Genomic DNA, 26419 nt, shown 5'->3' with positions numbered 1-26419 from the left:
AGTGTCGACTTTTTTCCTCCGCCGACCACGTGGTGTCTTTTTCCCCTCTTTCTTCCGATGCAAGCTCGAGCACAATTTGCATACGCATTCAAACATCTTTAGGTTACTGCTGATATTTTTATACGCGCTTATATGCGTTCTTCTAAAAATTGATAAGACACAGATGCACAAAAAGAAAAGTAAAAAATACAGTGTTTATAGGACAGAAGAAATATAAAAAATGAAAAGGTTTTGCAATAATATTTACCATCACAATCATCAAGTCCATATATGACGTCCTTCACATAACCGCCAATATATTGTTTCGCATCATCACCACAAGTGCTAACAGCTTCGTGCGCACAGCTTGTATAGTCTATAATTTTACTGAAACCAAATTAAATAAGCTTAAATGTTAGCACACCATACTAGAAAAACGTGGCCGTTTTTTGAACAGGGCATATAAATAAAAAGAGACAGGCATTCAAACCGCACTTCATTTATCCAGATAAATACAATGCATTAAAAAAAACTAATTTTAACCGTGTTTTTATATTTATTTTAAAATGATGCTTCCACATTATTAATGTATTGTTTCAATGTTTAAAATAATATCATAAGATAAATAAGTATAAATCTAAAACAGTATGAGAAATTTGTCAGTGATTTCGGTGGAAAAATTAATTGTCTATGTCTGATATGAGCAGAGATTTTATAGTTTTTAAATAGTTGCCCTAATAATTGAATAAACAACAGGTTCCGCTAGAAATTACGTTTTAATTCCCGGGTTTAACGGAATTATTACCGAGTTTGAGAAGATGCACCTGAAGAAGATCGGAGGTTACATCGGCAGAAATGTATGAGAATAAAATCCAACATGAGATTATTAGTTCGAATAATCCAAGTAGTCCAAATTACCAATCCTCATCTAAAAACATGATAATTCAAGAATTGAAAATAGAACTAAAACTGTATCACTATAACACTATAATAATATAACACTATAACATATATAATACTAGAACATTATAACACTATAAAACTATAAAATTATAACACTATAATATTATAACACTATAACATTATAACATTATAACACTATAACACTATAACACTTTAACACTATAATATTATAACACTATAACATTATAACACTATACAATTATAACACTATAAAACTATAAATTATGAAACTATAACATTATAACATTATAACACTATAACACTATAACACTATAAAATTATAACAATATAACACTATAACACTACAACACTATAACACTATCACACATTATAACACTATACCATTATAACACTATAAAACTATAACAATATGAAACTATAACACTATAACACTATAATTCTATAATATTATAACACTATAACATTATAACACTAGACCACTATAACATTATAACACTATAACATTATAACAGTATAACATTATGACACTAAAACATTATAAAATTATAACACTATAACATTATAACACTATAACATTATAACACTATAACACTATACCACCATAAAACTATAACACTATAACATTATAACATTATAACACTATAACAATATAACATTATAACACTATAACAATATAACATTATAACACTATAACATTATAACACTATCACACTATAACATTATAACACTATAGCATTATAGCACTATAACATTATAACACTATAACATTATAACACTATAACACCATAACATTTTAACACTATAACATTATAACACTATAACACTATAACATATAAACACTATAACATTATAACACTATAACACTATGAGATTATAACTCTATAACATTATATATTTATAACACTAAAATATTATAACACTATAACACTATAACACTAAACGATTATAACACTCTGACACTATAATATTATACCACTATAACATTATAACATTATAACACTATAAGATTATTACATTATGACACTATAACATTATAATACTATAACATTATTACACTATAATATTATAACACTATAACACTATAACATTATTACACTGCAATATTATAACAATATAACACTATAACACTATAACACTACAATATTATAACACTAGTACACTATAACGTTATAACACTATAACATTATAACACTATAACACTATAACAGTATAACACTCCATTTGCAATGGATGCGTTTAGTGTTTCTTCTACGTTATATATTTTTTCAACATCAGGTATGGTTGACCTTCGCCACTGCGGTGATTTTTTAAGCTATGTGTATACAATTTGAATGATCCTTGGTTTTATTGAAACCTAATTAACTACGTTGACATATTACTACAGCATACAAGCAAGACGCTGTCATGTCTTAGACCGGGTATACGAAATGTGCAGGCAATGATGAAGTTCACTTTAAAATTCACGTAAACTCTTGTTGTTTATAATTGTTGTATAAAAATACCCACACATTCTTTTTGCATTGTTTCAAGTTAAAAATTAATCTTTGCCGTCCCTTTTGTACTAAAGTAAAATTAACTGTAATTGTTTTGTATTTATTGTGTAATTAACAATTACATTTTAGTATCATCCGCAATAAGAGTTAACCGTCTACTCTCAAGTAGCCGGTTCATTTGTACTGAGTCCCACTGTTTACACTCTATATGTGTTGATGAGACGAGAACAAACTCTCCTCGTAGAATAAACAAAATGTTCAGCTCGCAATTCCGTTTAGATTCCTGCGTTTGACAGAGCGATTCACGTGTTCGAAAAGATGGACCTGGAGAAGATCGGAGGTTTCATCGGTGAAAAAGTATGAGAATTATCCAAGTAGCCTAAATTATCAATCCTCATCTAAAAGAATCTGAAACGTGATATTAACTAATTGTTAATATTTATTGTAATAATATATTGTTAGTATTTATTCCACGTTATAATTATATTGTTTCAATGTTAAATATGATGTCCACTAGGAAAACTAAGTTATATATATATATATATATATATATATATATATATATATATCACAGCTCATTAGTGCGGCTAGACAGGCAACTACCTCAAGCCAAGACCGAAATCCGATCGCCTGTACGACAGACATGTAAACACATCATGAGCAGATAGACTAAATATTTGAAGTAATTTTTGAATTTTGGGATGGAATATTTATGATCTTTAAGTAAAGAAAGTTGTTTTGAAAGAAAAGGCACACACATTTTACGAATGAAATAATTGAAATGCGTTTGCATTATGTAAACAAATTCTTATTGTGACCGAGGTGCTCTGAAATGTTTTTGTAAATATTAAAAAAAAATGTGTTTACACCCTATTTCATTACGCTAATCGGCGGCTGCTGCACGAGTCGTGAATTAAACGATGTTTTGACATCTTCCGAAATACCTAAGCTCGATTTGTTTAGATAAAGAGCATCGCTTAATACGTGCATCAATTCTCAATATGCTGAACTCAAGATAAGGAACATTATATATATATATATATATATATATATATATATATATGTATATATATATATATTAATCGGGGAATTGCAATAATTGCCCCGATTCTTTATGTGGTTTCTTGTGAAAATTAATTGCTTATTCCGTGATATAAGCAGAGGCTTGCATTTTTTAAGTTGTGTACATTTATCGCTATACAAGGAATTACAGTTTATATCTCACTTACTGATATTACGCAAATAAAATCCACGCCATATCATCCCAGTTCCAATAGCCAGGTAGAGAGTTACTTTTTCGTTTAGTCTCTTTCTCAACAGGTATAGGTTGCATATTGGCCATGATGGCACAAATAATTTTCTCCATGAAACTATCATTTACGTTGGTATCGTATGTCATATAAAACATGGGAGCATAAGTGAATGTGTCACTCCAAGTTTTTTTTCTTTAGTGATCTTATTTTACATTTGTTCATTGCGTTTACAATGGTATCATTTAATTAAACTTGGTTTGTAAGAAATATAAATTCCTCTCGAAAAAGTAGAACTGGTAAATATTTTTGAATTTTTGAGGTAGGGATTAATGTGATGTATGAAAAGGATTATTCCGACTACTGTTTTCACCCGATGTAACTACCCAAATTCGTCAATGGGTATCCCAATAATATATCTTATTAGATGACAGTGGAAAATATTTTGTTCAAACATTGTCGTGAAATCCAAAAAGCTGTGTGGTGTGTTTATGAAACGACAAGAGTGCCGAGGTATTCTCAGTTCAATTATCTTGTTAATGTCAAACCATATTACGCTACCATAAAACATTGAGATTGATAAGGAGAAAACCTGGGACCATGTCCAGTACCTGTCATTCTTGATAACAATATGGCGGCACTTTGGAACGAAAATTTACCTTAGAGTCCTTTAGAAGAAAAAAAAAGCAATTCCAACTGTACTAAAAGACACTATAGAAGATCCTTACTTTTATATGGATTAGTAAGCGTCACAACCCCAGCTCTAACCCCAACGTCTCGATTAAGATGGGAGAGTGGGGGGAGTATAGTTGACTTCCATATCCAACATCGACGCGCGTTATGCATTCCAACGCTCTAGTCCATTATAAGTTTAATTAAAATTCTAGGATTCATTACGGACAATGGATTGTTCATTGGTCAGCGGAATCGATCGTGAAGCCCCTTATAACCCATCATAAATCGTATCCTTGGAAAGCTTGGGATATCTAGATTAAGAAAATATATGTTAACATAAAACAAATTAGGATGCGCTTTTTTCTTTGTCCCCTCCCTGCTACTTTTTATTTTTTTTTTACTGTTGGGGTTTGCTTAATACTCTTACTACACCAACTCATTCTTGATATCCCGATAGCTGTTCTTGAAGAGTTGGAGTGTCTATTCCGAAAGCCGTTCGTAACATCAGGAGGTTAGGATTGGGCAGCAACAACAAAAACAACAACAACCACAACAACACCAAAAACCGTATATATATATATATATATTAAGGCATGGAGACAACATTTCGTGGTACTGTATCTGTCTTCAGCATGGCCGGGTTGTGATTTTGCCATAAGCGTAGAGATACACAGCAATGCAAACTCAGAATTCCTTTTCCTCTATCAGCCTCTTTTTCATCCGCACAGCATGAGGTGAGCATGTATTTTCGGTCCCTCTGTAAATGAGAGGAGGGGAAGCACCCCCTCCACTCATCATTCGTTAGTCAAGTTAGTTTAATTTTGAAGGTTATCAATTGTAAATTGTCTTTGTGTATATATTATATACATTTTGTAGAATGAATAGTTAATTGTATTTCTCAAATATTGCGATTATATCGTGTTGTGTGTTTTCTTGTGTCTGCCATAAATGTAGCCATTAAAAAAGGAAGCGGTCCGGAGGACGAAGGAAGATTTCTATCTGAATGCTACCAGGTTGAAGAGGTCATCTTGAGAAAATGAAGGAGCCACACACCCGCATCCAACATCTCAGGTATGTTTTTCTTCTCGATACACAGACCCCAATGACTGGCCCATCTTCACATCTTCATAGGACCGTTTCTAATACCTTTAGTGTAACACGTTTCTAAGACCTTTAGTGTAACACGCTAGTGATCGGCTGATCGTGTAATAATTTAATTGATTTTTTTTTCAAGCGTCGAAGGCAATTTTGACGGTAGGGTAGATTACATGCTAAAAACTAACAGTGCATCTCAAATATTTTAATGTTAACATATTTCTCTTCATCTAGACATCCCTAACTTTCTAACGATACCACTTATAATGGGTTATGGAGGGGGTGCACTGTCGACCCCTCTGGTCCATGGAGTATCCATTGTCCGTAACAAATCTTGGATTTTTCTTAGACTTTCTAATTAATGCTTTACCCGTTTGACAATTAATTCTTTATATCTTGTTCATTATGTCATATCAATCGTGTTGCTTATATTGAAACTATCTCCTTTAATGTGAAGGTTAATGCCGCTGGTGGGTGAATATGTATATAAGAAAATAAGATTTTTCCATGCGACCATGATCACCTTTTTATTAATTAATAACCAGTATCAGAAAATTAATCAAATTTCCAATTTACATCAATAGTCTTACATATAGGCAATAAAAGTCATCTATTTAGCTGTATCCCTACTATTATAAAAAAAATTCAGGTGTATCTGTAATTTCCTTCATTATGGGTTCCGAAACGGCTGAGACTATCTTTTGCAAATTTCACACGAAATTAATTTATAAGTTGAGTCATGTTCTTAGATAGGTTTTTACAGAAATTTATCCGATATCAAAAATCAAAAAAAAAAAAATCCAGGCTTAAAGTAGATCAAAAATAAAATTTTAGCAAATCATTTCCTCTGAAATAATAGGTTTATTGTTATCTGGGGATATAGCTTAATTGTAGAGCATTCGGCTGCAGATCGAATGCTCCCCTGTTTAACCCTGGGTGTACCTCATAATTTTATTTTAATAATAATAGGACCCATTAATAGGCATTGCCCGGTGATAGCATGTATCTGCCCGGGTAAAAATCTAAAATACAGCTATTGTTTTTTTGGGGGTTTTTTTGTTAGCCAACCCTCCTCGTGTTAAGAACGGCTTTCGGAATAGACACCCTAATTTTTACCTGGGGTGTGGTTATCACAAAATTTGCTGGAAGGTTCAGGGTATTTTTCAGAGTATGGTCCAGGGTAATGTTAAGGGCAAGCTATTTTTATTGACAACACTGGGGTTAAGGTGGCAAAAACTCGTACCGTCTGTCCCTTCAAAGGAACTAAATACTTGTAGTCACTTGTACGTTACCAAGTATAAATATAAACGGTATTTCAGAAAGTGATCGTTTTAAATAAGCTGTAAAAAAATAATAGTATAAAGAGAACGGTTTCTTTAATTAACAAACAATTCTTATTTATTTGGACCAATATATGCAGGATCTGTTTCTATTATAAATAATATAAATAGAACACCTTAGAGATTGATGTAATGTAAACTTTTTAAAGTTTTAAGTGTAAGAAAACTAAGACAGAATTATTGTGTATTTTTGAAAGAAATATTGTTAAAAGACAATAGGTATACCTGAAATAAAATAAAACTAGGGGAAATTAAGCCCAAACAATGTATTATATTTTTTTTACCCATATCCCTGTAAAAATATTAACCAAACATGTAATAATAGTTATGTGTCAAATTTCCGCACAGAAATATATATATATATATATATATATATATATATATATATATATATATATATATATATATAAGCCTGAGGAATCCTAGAGTGGATGAAACGTCGAATATTCAGTGTAGCTTAATCGCCATATATATTTTATAAATTACTAACAAGCTCTATCTACGTATTGAGCACTTTTGAAGTAAATACTTAAACTTTACGCATAAATCTATACTTTCGTATATTAATTTATGTGAGTAAAGGAAGTAGTTATATATATATATATATATATATATATATATATATATATATATATATATATCATTCAACCACGGTAGTGGTTGAATATATACTTAAGTCCGAAATTGAATGAATCGAGACACATTCAAACCCCCACCACTAATTCTGTTCGCAATAAAATTTCAAACAGGTTATATAGTTGGATAGAACACCTCATTAGCTACATTTTGAAAAAGAAATTTCGAAAATTGGTTCAGTAGAAAAAAGTTACAACAAAATATGTGGGTTCACAAACAGGAGAGTAAGTACATAAGTAACTAACGCTTTTTTTTATTTTGCATAACTGTTTTTTGTATATAAATATTTTTTACTGCGATTTTTCCAATTTGACATGTTAGCGTAACGGTTAGAGTACCGGGGGTTGGTGGGAAGATTTTAGGTTCAATCCCGTGTATCGTTTTTTTATAATTAAAAAACCGAATTTTTTTTTTAATAACTGATGTTTTTTTAACTCTCCTTATGATTTTATAGCAAAAAATGGTGAATTTATCGATTAAAAATATAAGTGAATTCTATGATATACATATTCTTTGAATGAACTCAAATTTTTCGTTATCACATTTGATGAAAAATGTAGTCCTATTTTGGCAATGCGTCTGATCAATGATGCTTTTGAACCCGCGACCAGCACTGCGATGTCATCAGCATCAGCCTGGGCATAAATATTCCTATTTTTAAACTCCTTTAAAAGAGGATTCAGCATACAGTTCCATAGTAAACGTGATAAAATCCCACTTTGGGAATTTCATTTAACTACTTCCCTTTTAACAGTTGCCCTCAGTAGTTCTACTTGAACTGTTCTGTGCCTCACCATATACTCAATCCATCGGATGAGTACTGGTGGCACATTGAGTTCTCGTAGCGACTTGAACATACTACTGAAGGGTATGTTGTCAAAAGCTCCAACGATATCTAAAAAGACACCGAGTGCCATCTTCTTTTTTGTTGGTTTACGCTCTATACAGATCACGAATTCATGGACCGCAGTCTCGGTAGAGACCCTGGCTCGGAACTACTGTGATTGAATGATAAATATTGCATAAATGTGTGTTTGAGAGCTAATTTTTTTTGACAATCATTAATAAATATTATAAATTTATATATTAATACAATAGCAATGCCTGGAGAAATCATGGATTATATGGAAAAATGCGCGCATTAAAAGTAATATTCTTAGATTTTATTAAACCTGGAAAAGTAAAGGACAAGAAATTCAACATGGAAAAGTAAAGAACAAGATATTCTAGTAAAGTAAAAAATAAGAATTTTTGGACTTAAAATATTGCAGCTAAAAATAAAATTTGAATATTGATAAATATTTTATTTATTATTTGCATATGTTGTTGTTTATTGTTGAGTTAAAAAGAATTAAATGATCCGAATTATGCTATAATGAAATTATTAATTTTTATGTAAATTATAAAATTATTAATTCCATCTACTAACTAACGAATAAATTTTATTCAAACAATTTCCACTACATAAATATATGCAAATAATAGGGGGGAAATAAGTTCAATCCAGCGACTGACACCCTTTCTAACTCAACAATAAACAACAACATATGCAAATAATAAATAAAATATTTATCAATATCAAAATTTTATTTTTAGCTGCAATATTTTAAGTCTAAAAAATTCTTATTTTTTACTTTACTAGAATATCTTGTTCTTTACTTTTCCAGGTTGAATTTCTTGTCCTTTACTTTTCCAGGTTTAATAAAATCTTAAGAATATTACTTTTCATGCGCGCATTTTTCCATATAATATATATATATATATATATATATATATATATATATATATATATATATATATATATATATATAGACAAAATCCAATAAAATTATCGTGAAATAGGAAGAAGCAATATATTTTTGTTTTAGACCGATTTGCATTTCCCAAAACTGATGAAAAAAAGTAATCCAAGCTCTAAAAAAAAAGTAAATAACAGCGGTAGCTCGTTTTATGGGGGGAAAATAGCCGCGAAAGTCAGGATCGAACGTGCAACGAAAGTTGTAAAAAAATTTCAAAAACAGGAAAAAAAACTTTAATCGACTTCTCTACGAAGAACGTACGACGTTACGACCCTATAAATTTCTGCTTAAAAATACTGGAATCATGTAATCACTGAAATGAACTCGTTCGATAAGTCGCGTAATGTAAACAGAAATTTATCTACTGTAGAATTAAAACTACAGCTTAGGTCAATTTTTATAAAATTTCATTATAAAGCAGAGCCCCTGCAGTATTTTTTCTAGAACAATACATACGTTAAAATAAACCTACATGTTTTTTACTAGCCAATGTGTTTAATTTCAAATGTGCAAATAAAGCATAGCTTAAAGGCTTAAGAAGCACACCAAATTCGTGTATTAACTTTAGTAATGTAGTGATAGGTATTATGGTATTTAGCGTATTAGAAAATAATTTTAGTCGGTTGTACTAAGGAACAAGAAAAGAAACTTTTAGACAGTTTAAAGCATTGTATGAAAACATTATATACGCTATAACTATACACAAAATATGTATCACGCTATCGTAGATGTGTACGAAAAGCTAAAATGTATCGTAAATTGAATGTGTAAATGAAAGCAGTATTGACTTTTGAAATTGTTTCGATGTCTTTATAAGTTTCAATCGGAGTATTTAATCTGAAATGATCGCCTAATTTAATCAGAGAAGCCATGTTTATATAAATATCTGATGCTTCTTTTTTTAATAAGGTTTCGTTTATGCCAGAATGAATGAATGTTTAGTTGTCAGCCAATTAAATTTTGTGAACTGTTATGAGCGAGAAATCATTATTTTGAGGGATCGGGAAAAGGAAAGATTATAGTATGTGTATAACTATATGAGCTAGAAAATTAAGGTTGAACCTCATATATGCCCATAATGCAGAATACTTCCGGGTGTCGTTTGGGAGAGGAAGTAGTACTTTTTATTTAGAGGGGAAAATAAAACTACTTCCATTGTATATCTATGCGATCGTGATGATGTTGCTCCTAGGATGGAATGTAAGATTTTAATTTAGCGGATAAATATGTGCAAGATGGCGTCAAAAAGCTACATAATATACTAGCTAATAAACTAGATATAATAAATTTGCATGTGACCTTTGTTGGAGAAAACCTAGTGTAGTTTAGTCCAGAGGGGAATTTCTGCAATCAAATGATATATAGGATGTTCTTATTAATGACTTCAATTTACGATAAAAAAGCGGTACCATTTTAAATCGTTGCAAATCATTTCTTCGTTTGCATATTTTAAAACTAAACATTAATCAGAAGTGACTTTTCCAGGGAATTCATCGTCAAGCCCAAATATCAGTTGACATGATATTGTAAACAAGCGCGGACGAATTTTTATGAACGACATTATTATTTTTATTAATCTTTTTTTTTCTTTTTGCCAAGTAGTCAACCGGGCAATTTATTCCTCGTATTATATAATAATCAACGGATGATTTATTCTATAATATTACTTAGGAAATCTGCAAAATTGAAAATATCATGTTTAAGCGTACTGTACGACCGGGCAATACCGGGTTGCTTATAATGAGAATTTAAGCTTACAGAGTGATTTAAAAAACAGATGTAAAACTGATTTTTCTACGGATAAATTTTAGCACTCAGAGGGTTCAGTATCGGACAAAATTGTAAAAAAAAAAAAAAGTAGCATACCCCTGGTGTTGCCCTGTCATAAAATATGCTTAAATATGATATTTTAATTCATACAGATTTTGTATTTATTATTATAGAGTCAATTTTCAATTGATTATTATATTCTTCCTAATATAGTAGTGATAAAAACAAATGACTTCGGATGCCATCAGTTAAATTTAAACCTAAAACATGTAGCTTTTCAGCGTTATTCACTAGCATGTATTCTGAGGAGAAATACATTAAATATTTTAAAATTAACGCGTATATTTACGAACCAGTCGAGGAACACTTTAAGTCGAGTTATGCCTGCCAAGTTCCAATTTTTAAATGTTAACTTTTTTAGCAGCTATTTTACAAGAAAAAAAAACAAAATCAAATTTGTTCCACAAGTCCGAAGCCTTTATAGATAAAGTTTCAAGTCCGTGGAACAATAATGGAGTAGTTTAGTAGAGACCGTTTCGCACACACAGGTAAATCATTTTTATATACGAAGAGAGATTATACTTACTTGCATACGTCATTTTTTGTGTGACTTGAATCAGCGAGATCGGGAAAACATTGTCCGAGTTTAAAAACTACATCCACACCTGTCATACAGGCTCGAGTCTTTAAATACACTGGACATACAAAAATAAAAAAGCAAAAGTGTCAGGGTTATAAAAATGGCGATATTAAAAAGATACCAACTTTACAGACGAAGACAAATCGTTATTATTGCATCAATTTTATTCAAACAAAAATATTAATTATATACTAATTTTTGTTTCGAGATGAGGCTTCATAATTTATCAATTAATTTTTTGCGGACTTTATGACACAGTAGATATAGGCATTATTTCTCTACGATTCTAGGTGATCATTACCAGAATATAGCGGTTTCAATCCTTCCCAATGCAGGCGAGAGGATTAGTTGACCAAGACATGGTGCGACAACTGCAACTATGGAAGGCAGTGATTACGAAGAATACAGTTACAAGACTCTGTATACCTATCTCGTCGCTGTTAACCACCTGAAGATGATGAGTTGATCGAAACGGGTTGAAACAGCAAAAACTATGAGGATGAGGATAGCACTCCGACAAAAATACACTAGTTTAAGAATATATCCAATTATGTGTATCTATCTCAAAAACCTATAGAAAAGTGAAATACTTCCATTTTATGGACGCCTGGCGCCAACACGGACCCCACGATATCATTGGAGCATTATTTGCAAAATGCAATAATACACTTCGATTCTAGATTTTCATGTTAGACACAATTTATGGTGATCTTTAACAAACATTGTTTATTGCATATTTAGCGATCTGATCTTAAAAGAACAATGGTTGGATTCACAAAAATAAGGATTTTGGTAAAATGTGTAGCATAAATTTATCATGTTATCAATCATTCTGTGAACGGGCTTTTTCAGGGTCATTGGTAACAGGATAAACCCTCACACACGCGTCTTGAGCGTCTTTGACAGGGAATTCTCCGTGAGTTCTCTCGGCGCAACTGGATTTGGTTGGTCGGTTCCAGCGTCAATTTTATCTTCCCGTGGATACGCCATATCACGCTGGAAGTAAATACATTTCATGCACACAAAAGAAAGACAGACTCAGATGTCTCTATTCTAGGAATTAATTCAACTTAAATTTACAAAATATAATATAAACTTATATACAAATGTCCAATGTTGAATTCTTACAAAACACACTGTTGAATCTTGCTCTCCGTGTTTTGTGGCGGCGACGGACGGGGAAGAGGTGCGACGGCTACTCTTTGATTAGTGTTAAATTCTCTCAAGATCCAGCTTCAACTAACTGATGTTTTTGGCGCGGGCATTCGCTTATCTAGTCGGGTGATATGTAGGGCAGGTTATTCTCTAGACCAATCACCAATCAATACGTAATCCTCGATCCAATGCGTGTGTGCTGGTGATTCAGCGAATGCTTGCAGCCTTAAGTTCCCACGGTCAGAGAGGTTAATCCTTGAGCCCTCGTCTGGCCCCAGAACCGAAATCATATTCGTGATAATTTCAGAACGCCATCGAATTGTGACTTTTCCCCCAACAATAAAAAGTTGATGTCTGTTTTACAAAAACGCAAAAAATTCATAACTTAACTCTTCCTTTCAGCAAGGTTATTTGCCACTGCCCTTGCACGCAATAATGCTTAACAGTTAATACAATCATAGTTGCCCGGCTTTATTCAGTGTTTCGGGGGTGTTAATCTCCCCCCAATATGGAGCTCTTCCGCTCCGGGAGGCGGTCACGCCACAATTATAAGAGGATACAGAACTATTTGTTCATGTATAATATAGAATAGAAAGGGCAGCTATTTGTCTGTGTGGGCGCTTTTCCATCTAAAACTATCAAATTACAAAAAAAACCCCTCAAAACGTGGGGAATTCCTTGATCTGTTTTATTCTGGATAAACAATATTATAAATTTTAAAACTATTTCATTGTGTTACCCTAAATTGGCCCACATTTCGTCACTCGGGAATTGTTTTTAAGCCATTAACTAAAAAGAAGTGCTTTTGACCTTTTATCGCGAGGTAATCACTTATGTAGACTCGAGTTGTCTGCGTGTGAGTGCGTGCGTATGTCCAGAGATAGGAATGGGCTAAATTTTAAAAAAAGGCATGATTGGGTGAAGAAGTGGATATCGAGATACAGAATTTATTACACTTTTTCTATGGACAGCGACAGATACCCTTGCTTATTATAAATAAAACTCAAGTGAAACACTGCTTTAATCAAACACAAGGTTTGTGTACGCTTTTATGTGTGTTTGACTGGGTTTTTAGTTGCTTCATTGTGGTTGATATTTATTTGCTTCCCCTCTGACCAAATTAGGCACAAGGCCGATTTTAATGTGACGAGAGAGGGGAGAAAGATGGAAAAGGGGGGCCAGCTCTGCCGAGAGGTGGAGAGTTGGATAATGACAATTGGTATGATGGGTTTTCTCTACATTGACCAAAACTGATTGCTACAAGAGCAAATATTACTTTTAGTGCAGCATCTGCCAGAGCAGATACTACACTTTCAGATATTAAATCGTTTATTTGGGGGGAAAACATGAACAAAAACTTAGGCACAAGGCCAACTCAAAATCGAGGGAAATGGGGGTCATTGGTCATCTTTGTCACTGAGTTAAACAAAAGTTTCTCTTAGCTAGAATCTTCTTCCACCATAATACCACATTCGCCCTTTCGTACTTGGGGACGTCCTACTTGGAACCCAATTTTTAAAACAGTTTATTAGCGTGTAAAAACAAAAATGATAACGGCAATACAATAATTCATTGGTGTCAGGGGTGGCGGAAGAAACCACGTCTAGTTGATAGACTGACCGATCCCCTTTGCTTTGTAAAGGAACCTCAGCTCTTGCGGGATGGTCTCCAAGTGTGACGAAATGGAGAAACGAAGTGGGACGAAATGGAGAAAATAAAATTTTGTGGGTGAGGGATGGGGGTTAGTTATTGATTTCTTTCTCTCCAAGATGGGTGAATCTTAGAGGGGGAGGTGAAAAGAAAAAGAAAATTGCAGTTAGGAGGGGGGTATCTTGGACGCTTCCTAATCGCGGAGGGATGGGACACTCACTCGGCTAGTTAATATGCCAAAGATAAAGTTAAGCTTGATGGAACTGCGCGTTCCACACCTAGGCAGGGAACACGTATTCAAATTTGGCTCCTTTTCGTACAGACAGACTTGCTACATGTATCCATCTTCTGCCAAATGCCGCGCAATGCAGCCTTCTTCTATCACATCTGATCTTCACTCGTAGTTGATGGTTAAAAAAAGCGATCAGATCCTGATCAGAAAAAGACAACATCCCTCGGCCACCCTGCAGACGCGACGTCAAATCACCATTCTCGTCACAGCCAGGATCGTAATGTAGACTATTTTTCTTTTCCTATCCCACGACGGCCTCACGTTGGATACGACATTGGATACGGTAATTGGGCGAGGATGCTCGGCATCGATGCCAGCTGTCACCTCGCTGACGTACGACCAGTACTGGTGGAGTTTGTGGCAATCAGAGAAAGCGTGATCAGCCGTTTCTAAGGCCGATGTTTTGTAACGGGGACAAGCAGGCGACTCCAAAAACCCGGAACTGCATTGTATGTTATCGAGTCGAAGTGCATTTAAGGCCAATCGCCAGGTCAGGGAGAACTCTGAATTGTTCAGATGACTCGAACCTAGCGCCCAATTCAATGCGGAGCAGATCTCACTCTGCGGCCACACCAGACGTGTGCATAGCGGGTCGTCAGCAGCCCCCTCCCTAGACCCCTGTTGAGTTCTCTACGGGTAATAGTCACAATATCACTGGACCCTGTCAGTCCTTTTAGTAGGGCTCGATACTCTTTTAGGAAGGCAGATTCTCCCCGCGGCCTGCGACGGCTCTCGTTAGAGAGGTCGAGAACGAGGTCGGAAAAGGCGGCAGTAACTGCAGGGTACCACGGTTGATCTTCTTGTATATAGTGGCTCAAGAAAGCAAGCCTCTCAGCGTCTCTATGACACTTCAAGTCCAGCATTCCCAAGCCTCCCGCACTCTGAGGCTAAATACAGACCTGTTTGCTCACCCAGTGTCTTCCTCTGTCCCAAAAAAGCGAGGTCAAGAGTTTGACGAGAGCATTTAGGTGTTGTGCAGGTAGGAGAAGTACGACCAGTCGGTAAAGGATGAGAGGAAAGACTACGTGGCACACGCCTCATCTCTACCCTTTAAGGAAATTTTCCTAGGAAGCCACGAGTTGGTTGTAGCCTTCACTTTTGACCGTACATCCGATCAAGCTGGATACCCGGTCCGAACCACACGCCGAGGAACCGAACCGAGCCATCCGTCCAGCTGCAGGGCGCCGGGAGGTTTGCATTGCCCTCTAGGCGCCCAACCGCAGTCCGACCGACTTGCTGCGGTTTATCTTGGTTCCTATAATTCTTTCGTCCTGAGCGAGCACCTTTGACATGATTTTGATGTCTCGGAAGCTCGACACAAAGACCGTGACATCATCGGTGAACGCGGATACCTTGGCGGCTGAGCCACTAGGTCTAGCAATTCTGCACAAGGCCGAATTTGCCTCCCTACGTCTCAGCTTGCAGAGCCGAGGCTCCAACGCCAGGACGTAGAGCAGGGGCGACAGCGGACAACTCTGACTGTTATATCCGGTTTCAACGGTATATAACAATATGACAAAATACGCCGAGTCGGATGCGTAACAAAAAGAAGGTTTATTAGTACTTCGTAAAAATACAAATACAAAATGGCTACTTGCTTTTGAAGTTAGATAAATGTAAATGAAGGTAAAGAAAATGAACTTAGCATGTGAGAGCTAAACGCTCGGCGCTGGGAAACTTGGTTAACCGGAGTACACTTGTAGAGTGTAAGACGCGAGACTGCAAAACAAGACAAGACGACCCCACCCTAAAACGGTAGCTCTTTTATATCCTGTTTCGTATCCGGTTCGATACGTAGTTATGTCCCTTATAACACTGACGAACTAACCAAGATATAACAAAGGGTTTTGAGTGCTTTCCGTTGACTTTCACGACAGCTATGGGCTGTCGATACATTACATAAATCCACCAGCAGAAGTCCTGTTTAAACCGGTGGCTTCTAAGACAGATGCCAGGAAACGATGGTCGACGTTATCGAAAGCTTTGGACTAATCTAAATTGATCAGCGCAGCTTCTGTGTCGTCTTCTATGTCCCCCTATATGACCGTGCGGATCAGGTGCAAGTTTTTCGTAATCGATCTCCGCTTCTCAGCGTAGTTCTGCTCCGGTACGATCAAGTCGTCGATCACAACCTGCAGCTTATTCGACAAGATCTTGGCCAAAATCTTCAACTTTAGACTCTGTTTAGCAGAGTTATTGCCCTGTAGTCATCGAATTCTTCCCCGCCATGCTCGTCACCTTTCCTCGGCAATGTGATTACTCCCTTGGTGACTTTCCCAGGGGAGTCGGTTAAATAGTGCTAAACTCAATGACAAGAAGATCATGCTGCTGCGTAAAACCACGGCCACTGAGAGTAAGAAGAAGGCCTGTTAACTTAAAAATGCCTGCAGGCAATGTAGGTAAGATTTGTCAGACTGTCAGTACTATATGAGGGCCATTTGAAAAAAGCAATAAAACATTTTTAAAAATAAAACGGAACACGGTTCGATTAATACTGAAACTGAACTTTATTCAATATAAAATATAAATATTATCTATGTAAAATTAAGTAATTTTAAAGCAATATACATTTTAATGCTGATAAAACTGAATTGTGAAGTTACAAAACAAAGAATTAAAAAAACATTAAACACCAACGATGAATAATTTTAAAAGTGAAAACAAACCATGAATAATTTTAAAAGTGAAAACAATCGATAAATAATTTTAAGAATGAAAACAAACGATAAAATACAAAAAAATCGAAATCAAACAAATAATTTAAATACAAACAAACAATAAAAGTTACTAGTGCAGAAATATTTTTTTAATTTAATTTAGAGAAAAATCACATGGGCTGTATGTTATTTTTTGGAACTTTAGAGATTATTCGAACTAATGTTCTCATCTTGCGTGATTTCTGGCCGAAAATGATGTTCACATACCTAAAAACATAATTAAAGATAACATTCATACCATAATCTAAACTATTGTTAAAATTTAAGAAAGGATAGTAAACATTTACAATAATAATAATAATAATAATAATAATAATAATAATAATAATAATAATAATAATCACAGTGTAGTATCTGTTTTGATGCTACACTTCATTTGTTCTGTCCTCGGTCAGTGGAGGAGAAATACTTACTGACTGAGACAATTTTTATTTTATTTTTGTTCTTATCCAGATTGACCCTTTTAGGGGAGCTAAATTTTCCCACATTAAAAACCGACCTTGTGTCTAACTGTGTCCTCGTGGGGAGAGAAGTAAATAAATTTAAAAAATACTTTTGACAAATATTCTCATGTAAAAAGTTATTTGTTTATAATTATAAAAACAACAATCAATTTTAATATATAACGTTCAGTCACAGCTAATTTCATTAATAGCCGCGTGGTGAATAATTTTCAAACCTACTTTAGAAAATAAATAGAACTTTAAAATATTTGGAAATACTCAATGAAAGGTTTTATTTATTATTAAAAAGACATTTTTACAATTATTCTCATGTAAAAATGATTTGTTTATAATTTTAAACACTAAAACAAAATTAAATTACATTTTCAACCTTCCTGATAGACTTTTTAGCCTTATAAGAAAATAAACAGTTAAAAATATCAACATAATATTTGCTGCATTAGCAATAAAATGTATTGTTTCTTTAATTTATATTAACAATGTTATCAAGCGTTATGAAAGTACTTGAATTCAGTTCTAATTAAATACACATTTAATTATTAAAAATAACATTACTTACTTTACTATATTTGGTTGGAATAAAAAATTTACCCTTCTAATGGTACGTATCCAAATTGAGAAAATATATGTACTTTGAGAACTTTTGGATAATTTCGCCTGCAATTTGGAACAACGCAAGAATACACCATGTTAGACAGCAAACTGAAAGCTAAACGAAACTGCTGCTGGTAGACTACAAATAGACCTGATAATGACGTCACGTTGTCATGTGCATCGGCCTTCTTTACTCTCTGTAGCCAAGGTAAAACGCTCCTCGAAATGTTCTCGAAACCCCTTGCAGATCTCCTTCGATTCCAGGGTGCGTCCATCCGGATGATTAACTTTGCCGATATACTTGTCCGAGCCACACCTAGAAACCTCACGACGCACGTCCGCGTCAGAATTGACAAGTTGGTCTTGAAGGCCTCTGAAAGCCTGATGAAAGTTGTTCGCACTGGGGCGCCTGGGAAATTAGAGAGGGGATATTAACGTCTTTTCTCCCTACCTGTTGACAGTCCAGCAGAGGTTTTTGATTTTTTTCTGCCGGAAGTGTAAATCTGTTGCCATAGAAAAGGGGTCAATAAAACACAGTTCCTCCCTCGTTTCAAGGTGGAGGGTCCTTGTTGGGGTAAGTCCGTGAGTGTGAGAAGCTGAGGGTCTTTCCCTCTCCAGAGTTCATGCTTTTCTTTCTGGGGTGATGGCTCAGTTTGCATTTGTGCGGAGACAGGTGTTTGTGTGGTGTCTGGTGTTGGTGTTGGTGTGGTGTCTGGTGTTGCTGCAGTGTCTGATGTTTATGTGGTACCTGGTATTGGTGCGGTGTCTGATGTTGGTACGGTGTTTGTTGTTGGTGCGGTGTGTGGTTTGAGGGTGAAAGTGGGTTGTGTTTTTGTTAGGTGTAGTATATGCTCACTTGGGGGTGGAGGCAACCTTATTTTGACCTTTCATTATTTTCTTTTTCTTAATTTTGAATGAACAGGGAGTGGTGAGGTTAAGTTTTTCTCCCTCTCGCTGGCGGATTCATCCTCAGGGGAGCAGTCTTTTCTCCACTTAATCCCCATCTCAATTGGTATGGGGATCGTTGGTCGTTGCTGCTCCTCTCGTTGCTGCTCCTGTTGTGATGTTGCTGCAGCTCTGGCTGCTGCGGTTGTTGTTGTTGCTGCTGCTGCTCTGACTGTTGCTACTGTTGTTGCCGTTTCGGCAGCTTTAGTTGTTGCTGCTTTTGCTGCAGCAGCAGTTGTTACAGCTGCGACAGCTGTTGTTGTTGCTGCGGTTGTTTCTGCTGCTGTTGAACCTGCTGCTGCTGAACCTGCTGCAGCTGTTGCTGCTGAACCTGCTGCAGGTGTTGCTGCTGCAGGTGTTGCTGCTGATCTTCCTGTCTCTGCTTCTTCTGCTGCTGCTCTTTCTGCTTCTTCTGATGTTGTGGCTGCGACTGTTATTATTGCTGTTGACGAGCAGGTGTTGAGGTTGAGGTGGAGATAGATTTCTTAGTTTCAGTGGCTGTCGCTCCAACCACCGCTGGACCTGTGTTTACTTGTTGACTTGGAACTGCTTTTTGGGGGGCATATCTTAGCCATGTTGCCCTATTTCAGACACAACAACCAGTGAGAAAGTTGACCCTCGACCTCCACCGTCATGTTGGCTTCCTTGAACGATATTGTTGCCGGTATGCCTAGGAAGACCTTTCTTTTCACCCGCATCGCTACTGTATAGCTTCCTGGTTGACACCGTTTTTGGAACGCACTGGTTCCATCCGCTCCACCTCTCCAAAATTACCGAGGAAGGCTCCCAGCAGTTCTGTGCATTGGTCAGAAGGAGCATGAAATATTTGTACCCGGGTTCTTCTCCATACCCTGGTATTCCGGCAGTAGCTCGACTCCTGCGCATTTAAGTTCTGTGTGGGAGAACTTTTCTTCATCATCCTTGTTTGGGAGCAGTATGTCCCACATTGCGAAGTTTTCCTGGTGTATATACTTGGTGGGTTTATTCAGTTTCTTCAGAAGATCTGCCATTTCCTCTTTGTTCAAGCTCTTTAGCCGATTTTCCCAGATGTCTGAAGTGACGAAGGACAGGATCTTGTCCTCCATCGCCTCTCCGTCTCCAGGTATTGGCTTGAGGACGTTCCCCTCAATATATTCTTTGTGCTTGTACCGTATCTGTGGTTTCCATGGTCAGTCAAAGTGTATGGTAGAAGTCCATAAAATCACAGTTTTAACTGACGTGGAGACGGCGTCAAAAGTGGGGAGACGACTTTGGCACCAAACTAAGTGGCCTCAAAGGTTGCAAGAGGAGAGATAAAACTGAGACAGGGAGTGGGAAGTTAGTTGCGGGAAGGTCGTAAATTATCAGCTCAGATCCAACACCCGAGGAGGGGAGAGCAGAGAAAGACAAAGTGGGGGTGCGGACAGAATACTACCCAAACAAAAAGCTCGCCAGAGTGTTCCGGGCACAAGAATGTGTCGCCAGAACAGCATTGTCTCGTGCAATATATGCAGTAAGACAGATACTACACTTTGATCTTTGATCTCGGGCCAAGAAGACCCGGTGGTTGATTGTGGTTGTTTGTTATGAATATACAAAATGAAAGTCTGTTTTAAACTGGCACTAACAATTATTTTGATAGCTTTCAAAGATCGAGTTACAAATTGAAACTGCCAACTATTCAAAGCAAATATTGCACAGCACGTTTAAAATGGATTTAGTTTTTTTGTGTGTGTTTTACTTTAGAAGCAATTTCTTTTAAAAGTAAAATCATAATTTGCTCAATTTGCTTTTGTTAACATGCCTGCATTCTTGTTTAATTGTACTTGAAATAAAATGCTTCGTTTTCGAATAAGCTATTAACTAGAGAGACGACGTGAAGGTTAATATCAATAATAAAATAATGTAATCGACTTGAGAACATTCGAACACAGTATGTCAAATCGAGGGTTATCACATAGTTTCAGTAACACCATTCAATGGGCAAAAGAGGCTTTAATTTTTTTCATATACTTACGTTCGCGTCCTTTTCCGCATATATAGTTCAGAAACTTCTGATGTATTCCCCTATCGTCACGAACGTACTTATCATTGCATTTTCCGGTATTATTTGCATAACAGGCCAGGAATTTATCAGACGATCTGCAGGAGAGATAAAAAATAACGTTCAGTGTGCCTTAGAAAATAAAATGAACACTCATCATTAAAAAGATGATTTCTAGGAACACTCAGGTCTCAGGTCGAATATCACAGTGTAATTTGTCGCCGGCAAGTAGTTATTATGATATTAATGCCTTCATTATCCAATGTATTCAGTATTGTTTCCATAGATTACCATTCTTAACATGGGAAAGGTTGTATTGTATTGCTTGAAACATGCATCAATGTCTTATATAACAAGAATAAAATAGCAGTCACTTTAAAGTATTACATAAAATATGGGAAAATGAAGGTTTTAATAGAAATCGAGGACAAATCTAAACTGTGATATTCGTTGATAACGTATCCGAAAACCAACGTTTTCATGGTAAGTCCTCATTTTGATCTCTACGTCACAATAACCAAAAAAACAATAAATATTAAAAAGTTTGGTTGTTTTGGGGACCTTATTCATTACCGTAACGATATAGATAGGGATTGGGGCCCATTTTCCTTCCAGCAACTTTGGCAATGCCTTCAGTGTATTTGTGTTGATTCATGTTAATTGTTAATATCAAGTTAATAAGTTTAGACGGCGAGTACTCGTGTCGGGGTTCATATAAAATATGATCAGTCCCATGTTTTTAATTTTTTTATTTTTTTTAATTCAATTTTCACCCCAAACAAGGCACAGTGCCACTTTGAAGCAGGGGGCTACTATTAGGGACTTAATTAGCGGGGTCATTATGAAGGGGGAAGAGTAGAAAGATATTTGTTAACATTACACTTGAACTTCTGCATATCATTGCAGTTAGGAAAGCAGAATCCCGGAAGGGAGTTCTAAAGACCCGCAGTTCTGGGGAAGAAACTATTGGAGTAAAAGGCTTTCTTGCACCTAGGGATCTCTACTGTAAAGGGGTGAGACTTAGTAGCTTGTCGGGTTTGTCGGGGGTAGTTACGTCGGGGAGGTACAAGTGTTTGCAGTTCGTCAGAGCATTCACCATTAAAGTATTTGTAGAACAGGCAGAGGGATGCAACATCTCGTCGATGGGACAGAGGTTGAAGCCTATATGACAGTTCAGGACCTATCAGGTTGGCGACTCTCTTTTGAACCCTGTCCAGGAGCGAGAGACAAGCAGCAGATGCACCAGCCCAGATGTGACAACAGTACTCCATACATGGGCGAATGGTTGCCTTATAGAGGTATAGGATACTGTCAGGCGTAAGTAGTTTTCTAGCACGGTGGAGAGAGCCAACCTTCCTTGCAGCAGCCTTGGCAATGCCCTCAATGTATCTATTCCAGTTCATATTCCCTGTAAACGTTAGGCCGAGGAGTTTAAAAGAAGTACTTTCAGGCAATGTGTTCTTGGCCATTGCTATTGGTGGTAGAGAAGGTTTCTTGTAGTTATTAAAGGAAACAAGCATCGGCTAATATACCCATCTCCGAAACAATTTTATCAGGGAGGTCGTTTATGAATATCAGGGATAATAGAGGTCCAAGGATAGACCCCTGAGGTACTCCTGCATTTATGTCATATTGTTTGGATGTACGTCCGAGGACAACTTTGATTTTTCTATTACTTAAGAAGGATTTAATTACATTATGAATTCTTCCAGTGATTCCATATGATCTAATTTTCCTTAGAAGACCATCGTGCCATACCCTGTCAAAAGCCTTAGATATATCAAGGGCCACCGCTTTACCCTCCCCTGTTTTATCCAATGAACGGTATATACGTTCAGAAACTACAGTTAAGATATCTGCTGTTGAACGGGCTTGCCTGAATCCATATTGTTTGTCAGTCAAGAGTTTAGCAGCTGTTAGGTGCTGGACTAGGGCTTGATTTACTAAGGACTGAAATATTTTGGCGAAAAGCGGGAGGAGGCTAATGGGGCTATAATTTAGTGGGTCAGTTCTTTCACTAGAATTCTTGAAGACCACAGAGGCGGTTTTCCAGCAGTCGGGAAAACAAGATTCGTTAAGGCATTTATTGTAAAGTTTGGACAGAACTGGAGCAACCTCGGCAGAGCATTTTTTTAATAGCACAGCCGGGATGAAATCTGGTCCACATACTTTTGAGGTGTCTTGGTTTTTTATAATAGCATGTACATGAGAAGGGGTGATTTTCAAATCTTCAAGTGTGGCGTCTGTTCGCAGAGGAAAATCAGGGAGTGAGTGGTGTACGGAGTTCAGTGTGGAGTTTGAGGAAAACCGACTGGCAAGCAGATTAGCCTTGTCAGTTGCCGTGCAAGCAACCTCATGATTGTTTGTTAGTGGGGGAATAGTTGACTGTCCATTATTAACTTCGCAGTTGTAGATTTTCCAAAAATCCCGGGTTCCTAATTTCTGTGCTTCGATGCGCTTTCTGGTGGTTTCAGAGTAATCTGTCTTAGCTGTCTCTATCACTCTCTTACAATTATTTCTAGCTTCTATTAACTTCTGTTTATTTGAGCTGGACTTATGTCGGTTGAATCTGCGGAACGCATGCTGCCTTTGACAAATGGCAGCTGCACAAGCAGAAGTAAACCATTAGGGAGAGTGGGGCTTGCTATAGTATTTCCGTGCGGGAACATGTGCTTCAATAGCAGTTTTGAACCATTCAGTTGTCTCATTTGCACACTGTTCCGCTGGAAGAGTAAAGATATTTTGCCATGGTGCATCTCTGATGAGCTCCCTGATGGCTTCCCAATCAGCCTTTTTGTAATACCTCGTTGTTTTGAGTAGTGGGTCTTCAGTTTTAGGGCGAGAATTTAGGCTGATTTCTACCATTATCACAGCGTGATCAGCATTCCCGAGTGGGCTGTGGGCATTTGTTGTACAATCATTGGGAACCGTTGTGAGAAAGAGATCTAGAAGTGAGGCATGTTGATCTTGCTGGTCTGGGAAACGTGTCGGAAATGTAACCAACTGAGATAGGGAATGGGATATAGAGAAGCTATGTGTTGCGCTACCAGCTACGTCTGTGTGATTTGAGAATCCTAGCCAGTTACTGTGGTGGACATTGAAGTCACCAAATACATGTATTTGTGCGCTAGTATCGAGGGAGAGTGCTATATCTATGCTGTCTGAGACTTTGTTTATTAGGGTACAGTCTTGGTTTGAGGGAGAGCGGTAGAGAAAATACAAGTAGCTAATATTGTGTTGCATATTTAGTCTGAAGCACATAAAGGCCTGGCCCTCTGATTCTAGTTTTATTTCTCTAGTTAGGGGAGGGTGTTTCGAATATAGACTCCAAGTCCATGCATATGTCTGTCCGAGTCCTTACGGTAGAGTGGGAGATAACCAGGCATGTTAAGTGGTTAGAGGGAATGGAGGAGTGAAGGTTAGTTTCACTTAATGCTAAGATATCCGGGGTGTTTACAAGGAGAAATGACTCAACATCATCTAAGGTAGTTCTAAACCCGCGGATATTAGTAAATGCAAGCCTCAAGGGAGGAGGCAGGTTGGTTTTCTTTGAGTTTGGTCCTGGTTTAAACGTAACTTTTGCTTGAGCTGTCATTTCATTTTATTTTATTTAAAAGTTTCAGTTAGGGTGGGTGAGTGAGGGGGTGCTGGACAAGTAGTTGTGCAGAATACCAGACATGCAATACAAGTAGACCATCAGCTGTCCTCACCCACAGGATTGTGGCCTCAGGAAAGCCCACCGGGGATGAGTGCAGGGTCCCTTTCCATGCGCGACATGGCACTACAAACATCCAGATATTTTACAACTGTTGATGGAGCAGCCACTCTAAGCGCTACCAAAGAGTTAGGGCTCCTGTACTATGTTTTAAACGTTAAACAAAAATCACAGTGTTTATAACGCCACACTGTTTTAAACGTCACACGGTTTATAACGTCACACTGTTTTAAATGTCACACTGTTTAAAATGTCACGCTGTTTTAAATGTCACACTGTTTTAAATGGCACACTGTTTATAACGTCACACTGTTTTAAATGCCACACCGTTTTAAATGTCAGACTGTTTTAAATGTCACACTGTTTTAAATGGCACACTGTTTTAAATGTCACACTGTTTTAAATGGCACACTGTTATAATTCAAACTGTTTTAAATGCCACTCTGTTTTAAATGTCACACTGTATTAAATGTCACACTGTTTTACATGTCACACTGTTTTAAATGTCAAACTGTTTTAAATGACACACCTTTTTAAATGTCACACTGTTTTAAATGTCAAACTGTTTTAACTGCCACACTGTTTTAAATTTCACACTGTTTTAAATGACAAACTGTTTTAAATGTCAAACTGTTTTAAACGTCACACTGTTTTAAATGTTGCCTATGCCCTTTGCATAAATGCGCACTTTGTGTGTGTGTTTGGCAGTGAGTGATTACGTAATCAGCTAAATGAAATAAACTATAGTTTTATACATACGTGCACGGTGTCTGGTTTACATTTTCAGATTTTTATGTATGGGCTGTGATCCTTTCGTGGTTGTCGGTCTGCTGTTAAACTAAGAAACAACTATTCGTGCATTGAAACACAATAGATGTTATTACTGGTTTCAAAGGTTTTATTGGAAAAATAATTTGTAAGGAGGAGAGACTAAGTATATTGTTACCTATATACAATCGCCTATACTGAATCCTCATCGGCTCAAAGCTCTCTGTATCCCCAGACTCTTAATTTCTCAAATCTTATATCACCAAGACCTCCTTCTTAATTGATACAAGAATCCTCCTGAGCAGTTCAACATCCAGTGATCATATATCCAATCCTCATGAAACTGCTTATATCACCCTGAATATTACCTTAAATCTTTATTCTATCCCTAAGCTAAGTAGAACACCTAATAATACTCTAGTCAACTACTTTTAAAATTAGATAAACCCAGTTTCAATATTAGAAGTACATCGTCCCTCACCTTGACTACGGACT

At 36.4% G+C, this 26419-nt stretch overlaps 1 protein-coding gene across 1 annotated transcript in view; it reads right to left on the bottom strand.

Annotated features, from left to right (window-relative positions):
• Positions 1 to 26419, bottom strand: part of LOC145265392 (uncharacterized) — a 58509-nt gene that overhangs the window by 10532 nt on the left and 21558 nt on the right. The window contains exons 3-5 of the mRNA XM_080121208.1: positions 21415 to 21539; positions 11548 to 11656; positions 248 to 366 (exon numbers count right to left, since the gene is read on the bottom strand). Of these exons, the coding sequence (XP_079977334.1) occupies positions 248 to 366; positions 11548 to 11656; positions 21415 to 21539 (353 nt within the window). The remainder of the gene's footprint in view (positions 1 to 247; positions 367 to 11547; positions 11657 to 21414; positions 21540 to 26419) is intronic.

The sequence above is a fragment of the Euprymna scolopes genome, chromosome 40 (genome assembly GCF_053919585.1).
Source record: "Euprymna scolopes isolate OS-2025 chromosome 40, ASM5391958v1, whole genome shotgun sequence".
NCBI classification, from domain to species: Eukaryota; Metazoa; Mollusca; class Cephalopoda; order Sepiida; family Sepiolidae; genus Euprymna; species Euprymna scolopes.
The sequence above is the reverse complement of the archived record's forward strand: the minus strand, read 5'-3'. Positions and strand labels throughout refer to the sequence as shown.